The sequence below is a fragment of the Gavialis gangeticus genome, unplaced genomic scaffold, assembly GCF_001723915.1.
Source record: "Gavialis gangeticus isolate Ggan-Ray unplaced genomic scaffold, GavGan_comp1, whole genome shotgun sequence".
Lineage (NCBI taxonomy): Eukaryota > Metazoa > Chordata > Crocodylia > Gavialidae > Gavialis > Gavialis gangeticus.
Window position 1 is genome coordinate 73,500,768 of NW_017729022.1, and position 18,442 is coordinate 73,519,209.

The window sequence follows — 18,442 nt, forward strand, 5'->3', positions numbered from 1 at the left end:
AGGTATTTTTTTAAAAAAATGATTCTCTGTTCTAGTGTTTTCAACGTACCTTTGGATATCAAAAGCCTTGCCAGAATCTGCAAAAACTTTCAAATTACTCAGCAAGACATCACATGCTTGGTTTATTAGCGGAGTCATCTAGAAAAGAACACATGTGGCATAATTAAGAATACAATCAATTCCTCTAAATTAGTTACATACAGTAGGTGGTATGGTACTTTCAAGATCATCTGTATCAGGGGCTAAGCAGGAATCTTAGAAATAGGCGCATAAAAAGTCAACAGCAAAAGTCCCCTGTTTCTCAAGACTGACATCACTGAGAATCTGCCAGCTGTACCAACTGGCTATTGCACTGGCTATATTCATGTCAGGAAACCCAAAGGCTTATCTGAACCCATTGAATTTAGGTTCCTTTCTAGCTGTGACTGTGCCTACAGTCTGTTGTCAGAAATAAAGACAAGCCTCTCCTTTCTCCATTGTGCCCCAAACCAAATCAAATGGGGCACTGACAGACATGAAATATGCCCCCCACCATTTTCCAGAAAAGGAAATGTGTTAGCTTGACCCGGGACTCCAGCATCTATAAAGATTGGGTGGTACACGATCTATACAGACATTGGGCGAGCTGGGTCAAACTAATATGATGCTGCCTCTGGACATCTGCTGTGCTCGATGCATGGGTGCATCAAGCTGAAAGTAAAGTGCAGCTTTTGGGGGAGTTTTCTTCACATCTGTAAGCAGCTATGGTGACTTATAAAGACTAACTGATAGGGTATATTTCATCTGTATACTCTCCATGACAGAAAGTGCATCTTGTCAATGGCCACAATCCTGCAAAGAGAAAAGCCTGTAAGGACTATTACTTCTCTGTAGACTCCTGCTGAAGTCAATGAGTTTTGTTACGTGGTATATACATATACAGTACTACAGAGAACAGTGTCATCTCTACCTGGGAACAGGGATTCTCAGGTATAATGATTGCTACTACATGGACATATGCATAGTTAAAACCCATTAAAATGCTCTCAATACATAGCTAATGCCCATTAAAATGTTCTCGCTGTTCTTTCAATGGTCAATTGTGGATCTAACTCTGACCTGGTCATGGCTATCAGCAAAATCATCCCTCTTTGTTCTTTCATAGAAACTAGGAGCATACAAAATGATTAAGACTTTATTCAGTATTGATGTACATCTCTTTATACATGAAAAGGTAGCAGACACCAATCATAAATGCGTAGTGGAGTGAAGCAGGGGGTGGAAGAGGGAGAGGGCTGACTACTCCTTTGGCTGTAGTCCTTACATGAATACATCCTCTTCAACTGCTATAGTCTTTTCTTCACAGGGACTATGAACTGTTCTCCTTATAGACTACAATTTGATGCATCATTGTCCTCAGTGCTTATTCCAGACAGCCACAGCAATAAAAGCTGCTACTATCTGCAGCCACACACATCTATGAATCCTACAGATTCCTTTTCTTCATGTCCAAGTAGCTCATTTCAATTCAGTTTGTGGATGTAAACAAACGTGAAAAAAAGCCAAGAGGCTTATGCTTCTAGTTTGACATTCTTGCTACCAAAAGAAACAAAAGATAGCTTACTGCATGTTCTCACTACACTATGAGAGCAATGCAGGCTGCCCATCCAAGTCCACTTTGCTTGGCACCTCTGCCTCTGTGAAACTGGCATAATACTGCGCCCAGGAACAGTGCCATCTTAACACATGGGCAAAAGCATAACCAGCCAAGAGACCAATGGACGAGCATCCAACACATTTAACTGAAGGCATGATTCTGACTCAGGAATATTTGTAGTCACTCCTGAGGGGCCATGCTGATGCTTTCAGAAAGAGGTCATTATTACTGCAGTTGAAAACAAAGCTAATTTGAGTCTTAATAATGGGAAACCTGCAAGGTGAGTGTTTGAGTTCTGATGAATCCAGATGATCACTCTGCAACACTAGCTGTGGAGGCTGGGATACAACCAATAATATAAGGCAGCATTCTTACCCTTTTGGCAGCCCAAGAAAGGTTTCCTGGAAACAGCTTCTTCTCAAGTGATTCAAAGGAATTAACATGTTGTTAAACTGACAGGACTGGTGAAAAATGCTTCCCAATCTGCGGGTTAAACCCTTCTACTGAACAAAAACCCTGAAGAATTAAATGAAAATCTGTATTTTAACAGTTCTTTATCAAAGATATGGGGATAATTTTATATCTTCCCTTTCTTGCCTTTATTTTTATCTTTTTTCATTCAGCACTGCACAAGTTATTGCTGGCTCGGATGAATCTCACTGCACTGCTGAACTTCCCATACTCTCCCAACCTTTAAGGTTTCAGAATATTGTTACTCTTTATTTCTACCCATAAAATAACTTTGTGGGCAAATGTAGAGGTCCATGAGGATTTGATTTGTTGTGGCTGTGCAGGAAATGCAGAGGAATAGGACTGCCCTAGGAGGACAATTATTTGCATGAGGAAACTATACAGGGTATCTGCAAAGGCATTTTTTTCCCTAGGGATGGCATGCACTTCTTAATGATAGCTGAACACAAGGACCCCAGACTGAGGCATTTATTAATTTGGAATAATTTAAGCTCTTTGTTTAATAATCAAGTTAAATAAAAAGGGTGGTGGAAGAAGGAAGCTGCCTCGAACTTTTTAGAAAACATAGCAAAGCAATACACACAGCAAGTGGATGGCCCTGGAGAACACTACACTTCTATAGATGATCGTTTGCCAATCAAAGTGCACAAGCTGCATGACTTAAGGGGTTTTTTTTGCTGTTGGTGGGTAAATAAGCTCAAGCTGCTGGGCCCTCTGATTGGCTATTAGTAACATAATGGACTGAAATCTAAACAATATGCTCCTTTTAAATATTTGATCTGCCAGTTATCTAATGGCTAAAGTAGCCCAGCATCCAAATTTATTTCTATCTGCCAAAGGAGAGCACTGGAGGTTGGGGTTTCTTTGTGTAATCCTGCCAACACATTGCTTGGCACATAACAACAATTAGTTTCTGATACTGCAGTATGTAGGGAGATCTGAATTGCTCAAAAGCATCACAGTCACACTCCTCTAATTAGCTAGAATTCTTAGTATTTATTATTACTACTTGCCTTATTATTAGCACTCAAACTAGGAAGAAAAATGACACATTCTCTACCACAAAGGAATTGCACTCAAAACCTCTCTCAAACAAAAGAACGAGCAAAATGTCCAAGGTCAGGTTGGCTTCATGTCTTATTAGTTAATCTCTTTAGAAACTATTATTTTCCACACCCTCACAATCCCAACACTCCCTTCCTTCTCCTTTTATCACCCAGCTGTACTGCTGCCCACAGTCCCCATGTCAATGGGAGTGTCTAGAGACTCTCTACGCAAGGCCCCTGTAGGCAGGAAGAAGCATTTCCATGGCATGATCTGTCTTTGTAGAGAGCAGCAGCTCCTCTTGCTCATTCTTCCTCCCCACTACAGAGGTTAAGGATGGGGGCTGCATGATCCTTCTTTTGTTGGGTAAATCAATGTGGTGTCAACTGGAGTTCAGGAATATAAAACTCCTGTCATGACGCATAGGGGAAGGCCCACAGGACTCACCAGGTGCCCTTTGCCAACTCAAGGGCCCATTATTTTCTAACCAAATGATGTCATGACAGTGATTTTCCATAACAACTGCCTCAGCCTTTGACAGCCAACTTTCTGTATTAAAATTGCAATTAAAAGCCAATATCATAGAACTGGGTATCATCATCAATAATCACTCAGATATTCACACGGTCACTATGCATTGCTCTTGGGCAGTCATTACTACAATATAGCTGGGAGTATTATATGGTCTGGTGAACAGTAAAAATAATACTTAGCACTTACCTAGCACTTTCCATCTTCCATTTGTTTAACTAATATTAATAAATGAACCACAGCAACACCATGTAAAATAAATATTAACTAGCATATTGAACAGAAAGAAAAAAACAGTTTGAAAAACACTACTCGTGCAAAACCAAGCACTCGTAAATTAGGAAATGGTGGAATTAAGATTTCTGTGCAGCTTTATTTTGGCATTTTTGCACATGCACATGACAACATATTCTTTAATTATGTAATTAGAGGCCATTTTTTCCACAGGCGCCTTTCATCATTCAGTGCCCAGGACTCACCTGCTCTAGGTATGGATGAGGGCTGTGGGGTGAAGGAAGCTGTTGTCTGTAGGGCATTGATTGCAAAAGTTGTAATGAATACAGTGAATGACAGAATTGTAAGAAGGAAGAAGACATTATCACATTTAAGACAGTTTCATGCTGCCTTGAACAGTTTGATTCTCACCCTACGTCTGCCAGAAAGTCTTTTTCTGAATATAAGTGAGTTCCTAAAACCAACTTTTTGATGATCAGTAATACACTGTGTTTGCTGTTTTCTGGATGCCTGACTTGAGATCTTCAGGTTTAACACGCAGATGTATTGAGAATTCACGGCTACAATTGTATTCAACAGGAGGTGTGCTTTGAAGAGATCAGCTATTATTTAGTGTTTAGCACTGAAAAATCAGATTGTAGGCTTCCCAAAATGGCATTCAAAATTAGCAAATACATTTAATCTTAAGCATTCTGCATCAGGTCCCCATTTGTAAAATGGGATAATGCCACCATTAATATGTAGGGAGTACTGAGATACTATAGAGATGAGTTTCAAACAAAAGCCCAGGAAGAAATTGTTAATTCTGTCTTCAGAACAGGGTTTCAACAGCACACAGTAAAATGAAGCCTAAACCTACACACTGAACAAAATACAACAAAGTACTGATGAGCAGAACCCATCCAGTGTGGTGACCTAGGCAGGAGTCCTCTGGAACACAGTGTACATGATCAAGGAATTAAAAACTAAATTTTATGCATATGCACACTGGATAAGTTAAGCTTCTATAGGCAACCTTCATTCCAGCATTTCCTAACTTTTGAGTGCTTGACTCAAACCTGTAATGACATTATTAATAGTCTTTCATGCATAATTTCCTAGGTTTTTAAAGAAGCAACCTGAACCCCTCTCCATGTATTCTGTCATAGGGCATCCCACTGAGACCCACACTACCAGTGAGCAAGGCTGGAAGCTTTAAAACCAGCACACTGGCTTCTGCCACTTGAGCTTCTGGCAGCTTTCCTGCCTGTGCACCAGCACCAGAAATGAATGACATGCACAGGTTGGTTCATGATGGTTTGCTGACACAAAAGAAGAGGCAAAACTTGTAAACCTTGGGTTCCTTTCCAGGTCCTGATGGGGAATATGCATTAGTGGGCACAAACTATTCTGCCCATTATGCCTTCTCCCCCAGTCCCCCAAAGACTTGACTGCTTCTTAACGACCCTCTGCCTTCACATTGCATTCCCAGTCTCCTTGCCCAGTCATTTCCAGTTCCACCCCACTTGCTCCAGTCATCACCCAATCCATCTGTTCCCCCACTCTGGCTTCCAGTTCCCTTTCCCTCCTTCCACATTTGCCATCCTCATTTGTCTCCCATCTCAATCTCTCTCCCAGGTTTCTCATTCAATATTGTACCTTCACAGTCTCCCCCTACAGCTTGCTCCTTGACAGATTTGTCTCCACTTCCCCTACCACCTTTCCTTCACATTACTGGCTCTCAGATTCAATCTTCACCCAACCAATTCCAGTCTCCTGTGCCCCATCCTACTAGTCCTAGATTTCTTGCCCAGCTGGGTCCCAGTTTCCTTCCTTGTCCCAAAATATTCCTTTTATACCTTGCCACCTCTGCATCCACATTGGGCAGCTTCCTCCTCCACTTTACTTGGATGGAAAGGCACCAACAGCACAAAAGAAACAATATCTCTACCAACCGCAGCCTGGAACAGAATTGGAGAGAAACTGCTGCTCAGATGCAAGACTGAGTCTACACATTGCAGACAGAATCATTGAAGACTTGTTATGAGGGTCTATCAAACATCTATGGAGCCTGTGTGAACCGGCTGTATGAAGATTCATAGTCCTGCCAAATTAGGTAGAGTTTCACAAGGCTGACAAAACATCTGTAATGAGCCCAGGCCCAGCTGGAGAGGATCCAGCCCCAGGTCGCAGCTGGCAGGAGTCAGGGAGTAAGCTGAGTCATCCCTCAGGGCTACAGGAAGAGGGCCCTGCCCTTTATAAGCCTATAATAGATAGCAAACTGTCTGGGCAAAGATTGCCATGCTGTGCCACTGGCCTGCTTGGATTTTCACACCTAATCCTGCCTTTGGCTCCTAAACTCGGTTCTGACTTTGTTCCTGCAATCTTGAAACTGGTGCCTGACTCCAGCTCCCCAACCTAGGTGATCTACCCAGGCTACCCGTGCCAGGGTCACTCACAATTCCCTTGACACAAAAGCTACTATGCTGTCAAATTTCAAGACTCTGCTTTAAATTATGGGGATGCTAACGCTACTCAAACATTTTGTCAGAATTTGTTAACATGACCAAAACAATTTATTTTTCCCATCTCGTTTTCAGAAATTGCTGACCAGTTTTCAGTTACGTTTAAATAATAAATTTAAAAAAATCAGCCAGAGGGACAGGCAGAGGCAGAGGCAAAGGCAAACTTCCAGCATTTAACAATTACAGTTTAAATAGTTAAATTTTGACAAAGTTATACACTTTGGCCCTGTTAATGGGTAATACAGAACAACCTTAAGGATAGAGGGTACAACCAAACCCACCTGAAAATATATGTAGCTAAACTGTAAGATACACAAACAATTTTATTATAGCATGTGAGAATGCATGTGTATATACACATAGATATTTAGTTCATGCTTGCCCATGTTTCATATATGGACAGATACTATACCAAAAATACCATAACAAAAGAATCTTACAAATGTTGCAGTCAAACATTCAAAAGTTTGGATATGCCAGAGTTAAGGTCTGTGCAACCTTATTTCTGCCTCATTGCATGTATGGATTATGACAGTCTTTAATTACACTACCCTGCACTATTAGACCTACAGACTTCCTGCCTCATTCAGTCTCCAGGATGGACTGCACTCAGTCAATGAGACAACTATTAATATTTCTTTTCATCCCTGTCATTCATGTCCCAGTTTAGCAACGTGCATGCTTATGCACTTTGTTATAAAGGGGCCTCAAATTGTGACCCCCATCTCTTAGTTACTGCAGTGACTGCTATCTACAGAGTTTTACGCACACATGCTTATAAATTCAGTGCCATGGGAGCACCAGGACCAAACTGACTGACCATGACCCACCAACACTTTATGCTGACCTAACAGGCACTTCGTCTAATTTTCTAGGCAGGTTACCTTTCCTGGGAATAGGGCTGAGAAACATGGGAGCATGTAGCACCCACTCAGGACACCAGAACTATTCCAACATCCATTAAAGAAACAGCAAGATTTGCATTAACTTTAATGATCCTTGGATTAGGCCCTGAGCAAAAGAGAGAAGAATGATATGCCCATGAAGAACTGGTGCTGAAATGCTGTCAGCAGGTAGGTTAAGCTGCACCTGAGTCAAGAGGGTGGGACTCATTGTAAGGCGGGGTGAGCAAAATGCGGCCCGCGGGCCGAATGTGGCCCACCAGGCCATTCTATCTGGCCTACAGGGCCCCTACAAAATAGCTTGCCAAAACTCAGTAAGCGGCTCTCTGCCTGAAATAATTGCCTGCCCCTGTTCTAAGGACTCTGTACCCTAATCCTGGCAACAAGAGGCTACAGTACAAAAACTCCACATCAGTTGAGCTGACCAAGAGGGAAAAAAGATAGGTAGAGCCAAGGGAAAAAACCAGGGAGATGTCTTAAGTGGGAGTATACGAAGAGTCAAAGGCTGGTATTATTTGGCAGGCTCATACCAACTTCCCTCCCCTGTAAAGAGGCACCAGGGAAGACAGAATGAATCCATTTGCAGTTAGCTAGTCAGACCCCCAAATGAAGGGCCTGACTAGCTGGGATTTCAGTGATATCAATGATCTAAGAAGGGCAGGAAAGAAAAAAAGAAGGAATGTAAGAAAAACTCAGAGAAAAACAATTTATCTTTAAAACCAATTCAATATGCCATTCGCTGTTTGTAATAGTGGGATAGCTTTTCCTAATGACAAATGAAGACATGGATAAACTATTCCAGATGCCCAAATTGTATAGAGCATATATAGGTATATTCTAGTAAGAAGCAACATTATCTTGCTGAGCAGTACTACTGTATATTAAGGGACACTTTCCCAGTGTCTTAGGCTAATAAATATATAAGGAGTTTGAGTGCATTACTGAGCTCCTCCCAGGCTCCCTCTCCACATTTCTATCCAGCTTTAATTTGCAGTGTAACAAGATATGGCAGCTGGAAACATGTCAGCTGACAGGACTCCAGGCAACAGGGCTGCACTATGGGCTGCCATGGCTGTGAGTCCCACAGCTGATGAGACTTCCAGCCATGGCAGTGCCCTGTGAGTCCTGTCAGCTGCAGGATTTATTGCCACAGCAATGTGTGGGGCACTGCTGCATCTGGGAGGCCCGTCAGCTGTGGGACTTGTAACTACAACAATGTGTGGGGTACTGCTGGGATTCGCATCTGTGACAGTACCTGGGACACCGCGGCAGCTGGGAGTCCCATCAACGGCAGGACTCACAGGCACAGCAGCGTGTGAAATGCTGCCCTGGTTGCAAGCCTGGTCAGCCAAGGAGGCTCACAGCTACAGCAGCATGGAAATTTTCAGATAAAGGTGTAACAGGATCTGCTGCTGGATCCCACAATCATACCTCCTGCCATGCACTTGGATCACACACCAGATCCTATCACACCTTTACCTGAACATCTAGAGGGGCCCCAGACTTATAACTCTCACAGTCAGACTGTACCCATTAGTCTGACCTGGCTGATCTGCAAGAGGGTTTGTTTCCGTGGTTTCTGTTGGAACATCACAAGGTCTGTGCTGCAACCCACCTCAAGTGGAAGAACAGCATCAAATCCAGCCCTTTCCTCCCCTCACAGACTGCTGAGGACAACACGACATTACATGGCGCACATTTCTTTGATTTTTTGGTTTGAATGGGTGACAGTGGTGGAAAGAACTGCAGGTATCCTGATAGGCGATGACAAGAGAACTGCAGCACAATCAGAATAAATAAAAATCAATAGATTTCTGCTGGTGTTGGCTGTAAGAGAGAGCAGAGCTATTTATCAACCCTGACAAGGGGGCAGAACTGTGGGATCATCACACACTCATTCATTATTTTTATCAAGAAATGCTAAGTAGGGAACCAGGATCACTACAGCATGATCAAGCGTCTTAACATATTTTAATGCTTTAATATGCAGTATCTGGTAAGGCCTAAGAACAGTAGATAGTACTCTGTACTTATAAAGGCTCTTTTCTCCAAAGACCTCAAAGCGTTTGACTAACGTTATGACTGAACTAAACCTTAGAAAAAAAACTTTGTGAAGTAGCTATTATTATTCCCATTTTTCAGATGAAGAAATTGAGATACAAGAGGCTTAAGTGATTTTCTGCAAGGTCATTCAGGAAGTCAGCAGCGGAGCTGGGCACAGAACCCAGATCTCCTGACTTCTCATCCAGTACTTGCTCTTTCCTATTTTATTTATTATTAGTATGAGAGTAGCGCTCAGTGCAATAACCTCCCAGTCACATACCTCCTCTTCTTGGCCTCTGGACAATCACAAAGGAAGACATTAGCCCCATCCCAAAAAGCTTACAATCAATGACTAACCCTATTAGTAGCTCCAATGGGCTGCACATAGAAGTCTAGCAGATCTGATTGCAGTGTTGGAACTTCAGCGTTTCTTTTTTTTATATCATTTCACTCACAGTTATGGTGTCTGAATGTCTAATGTTGTTAAGCATTAAAACCTCATCCAAGAAGAGTGAACTGTTTTACTAGCTTTTGTGCATTCATTAGAAAAAGGAAATTAAAAGGGAGATAGCACAGCATATGGAACTCTATTAAAAAAACAACATTCAAACAGTATTCAACTCTTAGTGCAAGAAAGTTGGGAGACTGAGTAGGAAAGATGTAGAAGCCTCATGGAAAATTCTGAAAAACAATAAAAGCCAATTCTCATAACATAGGCTGTAATTTCTATTGTGACTGCCTAACAATTGTTTAACTAACTGTTTTCAGTTGCTCACAACATAAGCCAATTTTAACCTTTTTGGTTGTAGTTGTCTGCTTAATGTCTGGGATTTTGGTAATTTTTTTTCATGGACCTAACATCTAGTCGGGTGAAATTCCTCAACTTTGCTTAGCAAGTTTCTTAATGACATTATGCCCCTGCCTCAAAAAATGCAAGATGAAGGGAAGAGTCAAATCCAGGCCTTCTTAGTTAACCAAAAAGAAAAACTGCTCCCATGAGAAGGCACACTGGCCTGAGCCCTATGGCAAGGTGGCAGCATTGTGTATATGGCATTATTCCTCTAGTGGCTAGCCTGGATAAAGAGCAGATTTATTACTTGAACTAAAATAAATCTTCGTAGCTGGTATGGGAAGTCTGTGCTTTTGAAACAGAAGGACCAGGATTCTACTGGCAACAATACAGGTTCACGTGCAATTTGTTTAAGTCCCGTTGTTGTATGTAGCGCAGAGTCATTATGCTATTGCCCTATAGGAGGTTGCACACTCCCCGTTTTTTTAGAAAATAAGATGTTATCTGTGGAATGGGATCAGCTGTGCCAGGGTGTGTCCCAGCACAGCTGATCAGCTTTACTGGTGGTTATAGTCATTGCCTGGGGTTGTTGTCATGCAGGGTCAGTTCCTGGGGCTTCAGGGACCCAGTCCTGCTGGACAGTGACCCCAGCTGCTGTGCCCCAAGACAGGGCATAGCAGTGAGGTACCATGGGAGTCCCTTTTAGGATTCTCAGGGCATGCAATAAGCAAACAGGTGTCCTCCCCATAAGGAATAACAAACTGTGACTACCTTTAGTAGCAGCAACATTTTTGGGCACGTGGAATGCAAAAAGGAGGAAGGATGTCTGTTTGCTTACAGCTTGTTCCTCCATAAACTTTTTTATGGTGACACAAGGGCAACATCTGTTTGCATACTTACAGCATGCCGCCAGATGCTGGTGTCCTCAGAGTGGTGCTGTAATCTACAACGTTAATGTGCAACTTCCCAACACCAATGGGAATTTTTGCTGTCTCTGTCAATGCTGCAGGACAGTTTATTAGCATACCAGGACACAAATGCAAGGTCTTCCACACAGAATGGAATTTAGGACTTTCCTCCCCAAGAGTGCCCTAACCATTAGCCTACCCAGTCAAGCTCCTTCTTACTTGCTCTCTACCTGATCCCATGACTCATGCAGTCCTGGCTGCCAAAAGGTCCAGCTTCAATAGGAAGGATAAAGTGTCCTTGCCAGTCTATTTTATATGCTGATATGGGCAGTCTCCTGGCAAGTGGGAGATGAAGGTTCAAACACTTCAAGGTGAGAGAAACCAAGAACCTACGTATCTCACTTTATTTCCCATTAAGCTACTGGGCCAAGAAGATGGACATCATCATTACTATCAATCATGGCATTTGGAATGAACTGCATATAACTATTTCACATTGAAAGCATATTAGACACGCTTTGTCTCTACTTAAGGAATCAGGGCCTTAGTCACAACCTAGACATTTCTCACAATGATCTGGATCACAACAGAGATTAAGGAGGGTTGGATGCCTAGATGTCTATGTGGCTGACTCACTAAGCACACACAGTAGCCCTAGTCTAGGCACCTAAGCAGTTTTGGAGCTGCTGCACTGGGGTTGATCTAGATTGCCCTTTGTGACTTAAGTGCCTGAATTGGGCGTTAAGTCCTGTTTAGGCTTCTACAAGGTCAACCTGGATATGGCACCAAAACACCAAGCTGTGATGTTTAGGTTTAGTGTGGTAAAAATGAAAGAAACAATTTGCCTAGGCTTTTAGATGCCAAAACTGCATGCCAGTAACTCCTTGGAGGAGGGAAAAGTTTATAATGGAAACACCAACAGGACTGATTACATAAAAGGGCTCTGAGCTTCAGACCTTGCCAGAATATAGTCAGTACTAAAAGTATTTCTTTCCCTGCAATACTTCAAATGGTCTGTAGGAAGCACTAAATACGGGATGCTTAAGAAAAAGGGAGGGTAACAATGAAGGAGCACTGATTTCCTTTGAGAAATCCTGCTATGACTGCTAAATTAAGCAGTGTTGAAAGGCGTGTGTGAAGGAGGAGTTAAATCACATTAAATTCAAATCCCTGAACAGACCATCACTTTTCTGCATTAAAACGACATACAGGGCTGAGAAGCATACACATTCAAAGGTTATTTAATTTCACACACAGTCATCTAAGAGAATGAAGAACACCCCTACCAGGAAAACGCAGCCCCCAGATGCATCATTTTCTACTGGAAACAAGCAAGCACAGAGGCAGTAGAAACAGAATAGATACTGAACAATGCTGATGCAACTAAACAAGCTAATTTAAGATACATGCGGGGATCCCCTAAACAGGAGATAACATGTTTTATGGAAAGGGTGAAGGGCATTCCACACACGCACACGCAAGCATGAACAGAGGCAACATTTTCCCAGGAATGCTCTCCTCTGATTCCTTAGATTTTATAGAATTCTTTACTCACTCCCCTCCTTGTCTTCTCTGCCAGAGTAGGATAAGTGAGGTTTTCTAGTTAACAAACAGTTTGGAAATGAACATATGGTTAAAGCTAATAAATGTGACATTTTTTACATATGAGCTAGGTACTAGATGCCAGTCTGTACTCTGCTTTCGTCTCTTCCAGTGGTGTTGCTCTACTACCAAAGCAGCAAAAGGAGCAAGGATTCTCCCCTTATTCCTGCCCCTTAATAACTGACTCTGCAAACCCCTATACAGAATCACAGAGGTACATATATGCACCTCTACAAAGCAACGTTTCCAAGGAATCTTGCTGTTTAAGTACGGCTGACTGAAGTCAGCAGGGGTTGCTCTGCACAAACCGTGGGGTGAGTGGCTTTACGTTTTGTTAGTTTAATAGCAAAAAAGCTGAACTGTTCTGTGTTGATGACCTGTAGTAACAGAGATTAATTTTCGCTAAGGAAATGCAAAACTCTTGTCTTCAGCCATACCATTACTGAACAATCATTTGAATATTTAAAAATCCCAGTGTCTATGAAATTTGCTATCAAGCGAGTGGCAGAGTCAATGTCTAGGTGCATAACCAATGATATTGTCAGTTCTGATTAATCAGCGGTCCTTGCCAGGCTTATGGCCAATTAGAATTTACCATAATAAGGAGGTGACAGCTGGTGTTGCTAAGCAACTGCTGTCTATAGAGCTAAAGGAGCCAGACACATTTAGATGTTACTGTGGATTTCGACAGAGGCATGTCAAAACAACACAAGCGTCTGCCCAGTGGAAAATTTTACAAGCAAGGACTGGGCATCAGAGTGAGAATATTTATTTTTCAGCATAAATACAAAACGGAAGATTTTTTTTTTTTGAAGAGAAGAATTTAACCAGTCAATCATTACTCTGCATTTAATTAAGAGATATTGTGTCAATGGACTAGAACTTTGTCACAGGGTAATGGTCTCCCACTGCTAGATAAATGCTGGGGCATTTATAGAAAATTAGCAGCAGGTCATTGCTGAGACATTTATTTTCAGCCAGAGGTATTTATCGGGCAATGACATTCTGTTCCAGTGACTTATTTTATTATATCAAAGGATTAAAGAATAAAAAGAGAAGGAAATGAAAAAAGGCTGAAAAGGTTTGTGTGTTGAAGTGAAAGCTGCTGACTTTGCAAGTACTGAAAAGCTAAGTTCTGATTAGGAGCCATAACCTTTTCTGCACTTCAGTCAATCAGAGCAGCTGCTTCTTGAAAATAAAAGGTTGTTTTTCTTTTCTTTTCTTTTTTTTAATTTCTACATTCTTATGAGCAAGCTGATTTCTTACTGGAGTAAATTACAGGATCAGATCAAGGCCAACTGAAATCGGCATAGCTCTACTGAAGTCAACGGACTTACCACATTTATCCAAATCCAAGACACATTCAAATTCAAAATGACCCCCTAATAATTAGATTCCATACATGGAAAATTATGTGTTACCATTTTCCTTATATAGAAGGTAATTATTGGAGGGTTCTCTTAAATTCAACTTCACCCCCCCCAACTGCTGTGGTGGGGAAAGCAGCAGCAAGGGCTGAAAGGCCAGATCTTTTCCCCTTGCGCCTCTGTCTGCCCCCTTCCACTTGCCTGTGCCTGCTGCCCCATAACTGTGCCTGACACCTGACACTTGTCCATCCTGATGTTTGCCCCTCCACCCCCTGCTCCCTGATGCTTACTTTCTGCAGCAGCTCCGGCTCAAGCTCCAGGGCAGTCAGAAGCCCTGGCACTGGCCCCAGCCCCAGCAGCAGCTCCAGACCTGGCCAGGAAGATAAGTGGGGTGGGGACAGGCAGTGCTATCTCCTTCATACTCAGCCTCAGGCAGCATACTGCAGATCTCCCCCACAATCTCCTTAGTACATCCCCCCTCCTCTACACTATGATCCACCCTGGTCTGTGGCAGGTAGTGTCTCAGCTCCATCTTCAGTCCTGGGTCAAGGGCTGAAGCTAGATCTGTGATGCCACGTGCCCCAGGCTGGTACTGAAACCTAAGATGAGGTTCCTACTCCCCACCTTTTCCCCTCCCCCATGCTGACTGGGGAAAAAACCTCTTCTTGGATTTAATTAGCACCAGTTGAGGAACTGAAATGTACTGTACATGTGTGGCATGTATCGGGGTGCAAATACTTTGGCAATACCAAATTTGTGGTTATTTACATTAGGGCTGTGCAAAATGGCACTATTCCGTTTCACCTTGAGTTTCAACGGTTCAAGGGAACAGTGTTTTGTATCGAATTTCATTTTGAGTTGAGACAACTGTTCTGTTCCATCGAAACAGAAAGGCTGTTTTGACACCATTTTGAGTTTCGCTCGGGGTGGGAAGTCAGACCAGCTGGGCTGCTTCCCAGTGCCCCCACTAGATTGTGCCGGGGACAGGAAGCAGCCCAGCTAGGCTGCTTTCTGGGGCCCTGCACTTGATCGTGCCAGAGGCAGGAGGCCCAAGAAATCAAGTGCAGGCCCTGGGAAGCAGCCCAGCTGGGCTGCCTCCTGCCCCCAGCGCAATCAAGCAGATGAGGATGTCAGATCTCATGCAGGGGATGGGAAGTCAGCCCAGCTGGACTGACTTCTCATCCCCAGCCTATGGTCGAAATGTTTCAACCAACCTTGTTTTGTTCTGAGGCTATTTCAACCAGCTTTGTTTTCTTCCGATTTTGCTGTTTCAACCTTGAAATTGGTCAAAACAGTGTCAGAATGAAATGGCCAGCAAAATTTCACACAGCCCTAATTTACATATGCTTAAAGTGCAGGCTACAAGGACAGATGTTCCCAATGGAGAAGACATGATCACTTTTAGAAGAGGATAGTTTTCCATGCTGTATCTTACCTCTTTCAGTTTTGCAGCAGTGAAGGTTGGGGTCAACATGCTCCGGACCTCCTTCCATCTTTGATCACGCAGACAGAGAATGCTGTCAACTACTGGCTTGGAAACTAGTCCTGGTGTCTAAATCAAAAAAGAAAAAAAAATACAGACGTGGGGAGTTAAACAAGTGGAATGAAAACCAATCTAGTTTCACCAAAAATTACAAGACCCTAGAATGATTCTGGTACCCTTGTGATATAATGTAACCTAACTAGTCATTTGCCTTGCAATCATTCTAGTAAAGTCAATAGATACCTAATGTGAACAACAGGATTGGGATATTGCGACAAACACTGAGCTGAAATACCAGACCGATTTTTTCTTCAGTGTATTCCTTCAAAGATACTGAACTAGCCTAACACTATATTCTCAGACACATCATGTTTTGTAATTTCTGACACTCTTCAATTGCCAACATTTTCCACAGAACCCCAGTTTCTCTGAGTATATGTCCTTCTAAAGATGGCAATTCCTTCCCTTTTAGAAATGGGTGCCAGATGCTCCCTACCAAGATCCTGATGGGTGACATGATTCTAGACTGTACTTAGTATGTCAGTCTGGTAGGTTAATTCTGGGACTCTTCAGAATATGTAACTGCAAGATATTTACTAAAGAGCTAATCAAGTCCTTCCTGAAAGCAAAATTCTACTTGTTAGGTGTGCTGTCACTGGAGTTCCCTCTGAATAATGAGGTCAGGATCAGCCCTACTATGGAAATATTTGATCAGTTATTAGACCAACAGATGCCTTTTCCCTCCTGTATGATACATTGTATTCACTCCCATTCAGAGCATGCCCACAACATCCACTAATTTGTACTGCCTAATCGACTATGGAATCCCACTAGAGAAAATTGTGCCAGTCAACTTGGAATAAAGTGGTATGGGAAGCAATGTCTGGCTTGCTACACTGCATAAGTCTTGTAAAATGTGTGAGTGTATTTTATGCTGCAAAAAGGTTTAATGTAATATTCTGAAATACCTGGCAATGCTAGACACTGTAGTAAACTAATGGCACTAATCTGACAGTGTACAGGCTGGCTATGAACACCAGTGGGTTGTCTGCCAATAGGAGTACAGAGTGAGGAGGCTATGACCCAGGTTAGGATTCATCATCCTGAGATCAAAAATAAATACATTTTAGACAGACATGGAGCACCTTATTCACATCCATACTGTTGACAGTGAAAGAGTTTTCTCAGCTCCCTTTACAAATCACTTTTAGGGTAGGCACAGACAGATAAACTAAACCAAATTAAAAGGCAGGGGGCAGTGGCAGATTATAACATATATAGGGCTCCACGGTAATAGTTTCATTTATCTGTTCCTATCTCATGGGAAATGAAAGCTAAACCAGAGTAGCACATTCCTGTTTAATTTGGAGGTAAGCTGCTCCAGCTTAGCTTTCACTTACTATAGAATAGGAATGGATACACAAAATAGCTGATGCACAGTAAGCCCAGCATCCCTACCACTTTCAACTATGTATAATTTGCACATCTATCTATTAGGCCTGTGCAAAGTGACAAGTATTCCCTTTGGATTCAGATTCGGCCAATTTGGAGGACAGTGATTTGATTCGGAGATTTGAGTCACTGTCCTGATTCAATTCAGCTCAATCAGATCCAAAATATTTGGTGCTGCTTCAGAGATTCAGACATAGACTAAACAGGCAGATGACACAGCTGCCTCCAGATGGTAAGTGTGTTCGGGTTGGCAAAGGGGAGAGGGAAGGGTCATGAGGAAGGGAGGGATTGGGGTTGGGACAAGTTGCCCAGCTGGGGTGGGGGGGACGTTACTTGGGAAGAGGGGCAGGATGTGGGCACAGCAGCACTTGGAGCAGGGGCTTTGCCCTGCTGCCGCTTGCTCAGCCAGCGCAGGGGAGGCGGGGGTGCAGTGCAGGTGCAGCTCGCTCCGGGCAGAAGTGGGGAAGTGGTAGCAAGGTAGAAACCCATTTGAAGTGCTGCCGAACCCACACCCCGAACCCCCTGTGCCAGCAGGGCAGAGCCCCCGCTTCCAGTGCTGCCATGCCTGCATCACCACTGGGAGCAGGGACTGAGCTGCCACCACTTGCCAGCTTTTAATTAGTCTCCCGATTTGATTCAAAGATTTGGTCCCCAAATCAGGCCAAATTTCCTCCTAATCAAATCAACTATTGTAGCTTCACACAGCCCTACTATCTATACCTTTAAACTAATTCTATTTTATGGTTTCCACAAAACCCTCATTTTGTCCCATGCACAGAATAGACCTGCTGTGGGAATAAATCAGAGCTGTGCACTGAGAGAGGTTGCTGTCTGTAGAACTCCTGCTTCATTTGCTGCAGATGGTGGAAGGTCTGTGCAAGGAATGAGGAGGGGGCTGCAGGGAAAAAAAGGACGATCTTGTGGTTAAGATAAATGAATGCCCTGGAGAACTGGATTATGCCCCTACCTCTGCCATCACAGAGTTCCTATTTATCAGCAGGGGAGTCCCCTAAATCAAACCTTTCCCAAGTGGCCATTTATTGCGTGTTTCCTCTCTCCTAGTTTCCAACTTGAAACCACTGTGTCCGCTTTGCAGAAACGTGAAACAGTTAACAGATGCAACTGAAGTCAACAAGAGCTTTTCTTTGAAAATGTACAGTGGACCGCTCTAAAAGCCTAGGTCCTAGGTGTACCTAAACAGCTGTGACTATTCTTTGACCATAATTTCTCCTAAGTCTCAGTTTCACGTCTGTGAAATGCACTGTGAAATGGGGATAATACCCTCCCTCAAAATAGCATAACATCAATTAATTTGTGAAGCACTCATATACAGTAGTAATGAACAGAACAAAATTAGGGGTTTGCTCATGAGATTTTGTCTCTTCAAAACAAGGTCTGATTAGCGTACCACAAATAAGATCTTGAGCCACGTGCTGAACACTAACGTTAGAACAAAAAACCTTCCAGAGTCACTC

The 18,442-nt window shown here is 42.8% G+C and overlaps 1 protein-coding gene across 1 annotated transcript in view; it reads right to left on the bottom strand.

Annotated features, from left to right (window-relative positions):
• The window catches only part of TBXAS1 (thromboxane A synthase 1), a 554,439-nt gene that overhangs the window by 249,068 nt on the left and 286,929 nt on the right, over positions 1–18,442 (bottom strand). The window contains exons 6-7 of the mRNA XM_019515381.1: positions 15,468–15,584; positions 50–138 (exon numbers count right to left, since the gene is read on the bottom strand). Of these exons, the coding sequence (XP_019370926.1) occupies positions 50–138; positions 15,468–15,584 (206 nt within the window). The remainder of the gene's footprint in view (positions 1–49; positions 139–15,467; positions 15,585–18,442) is intronic.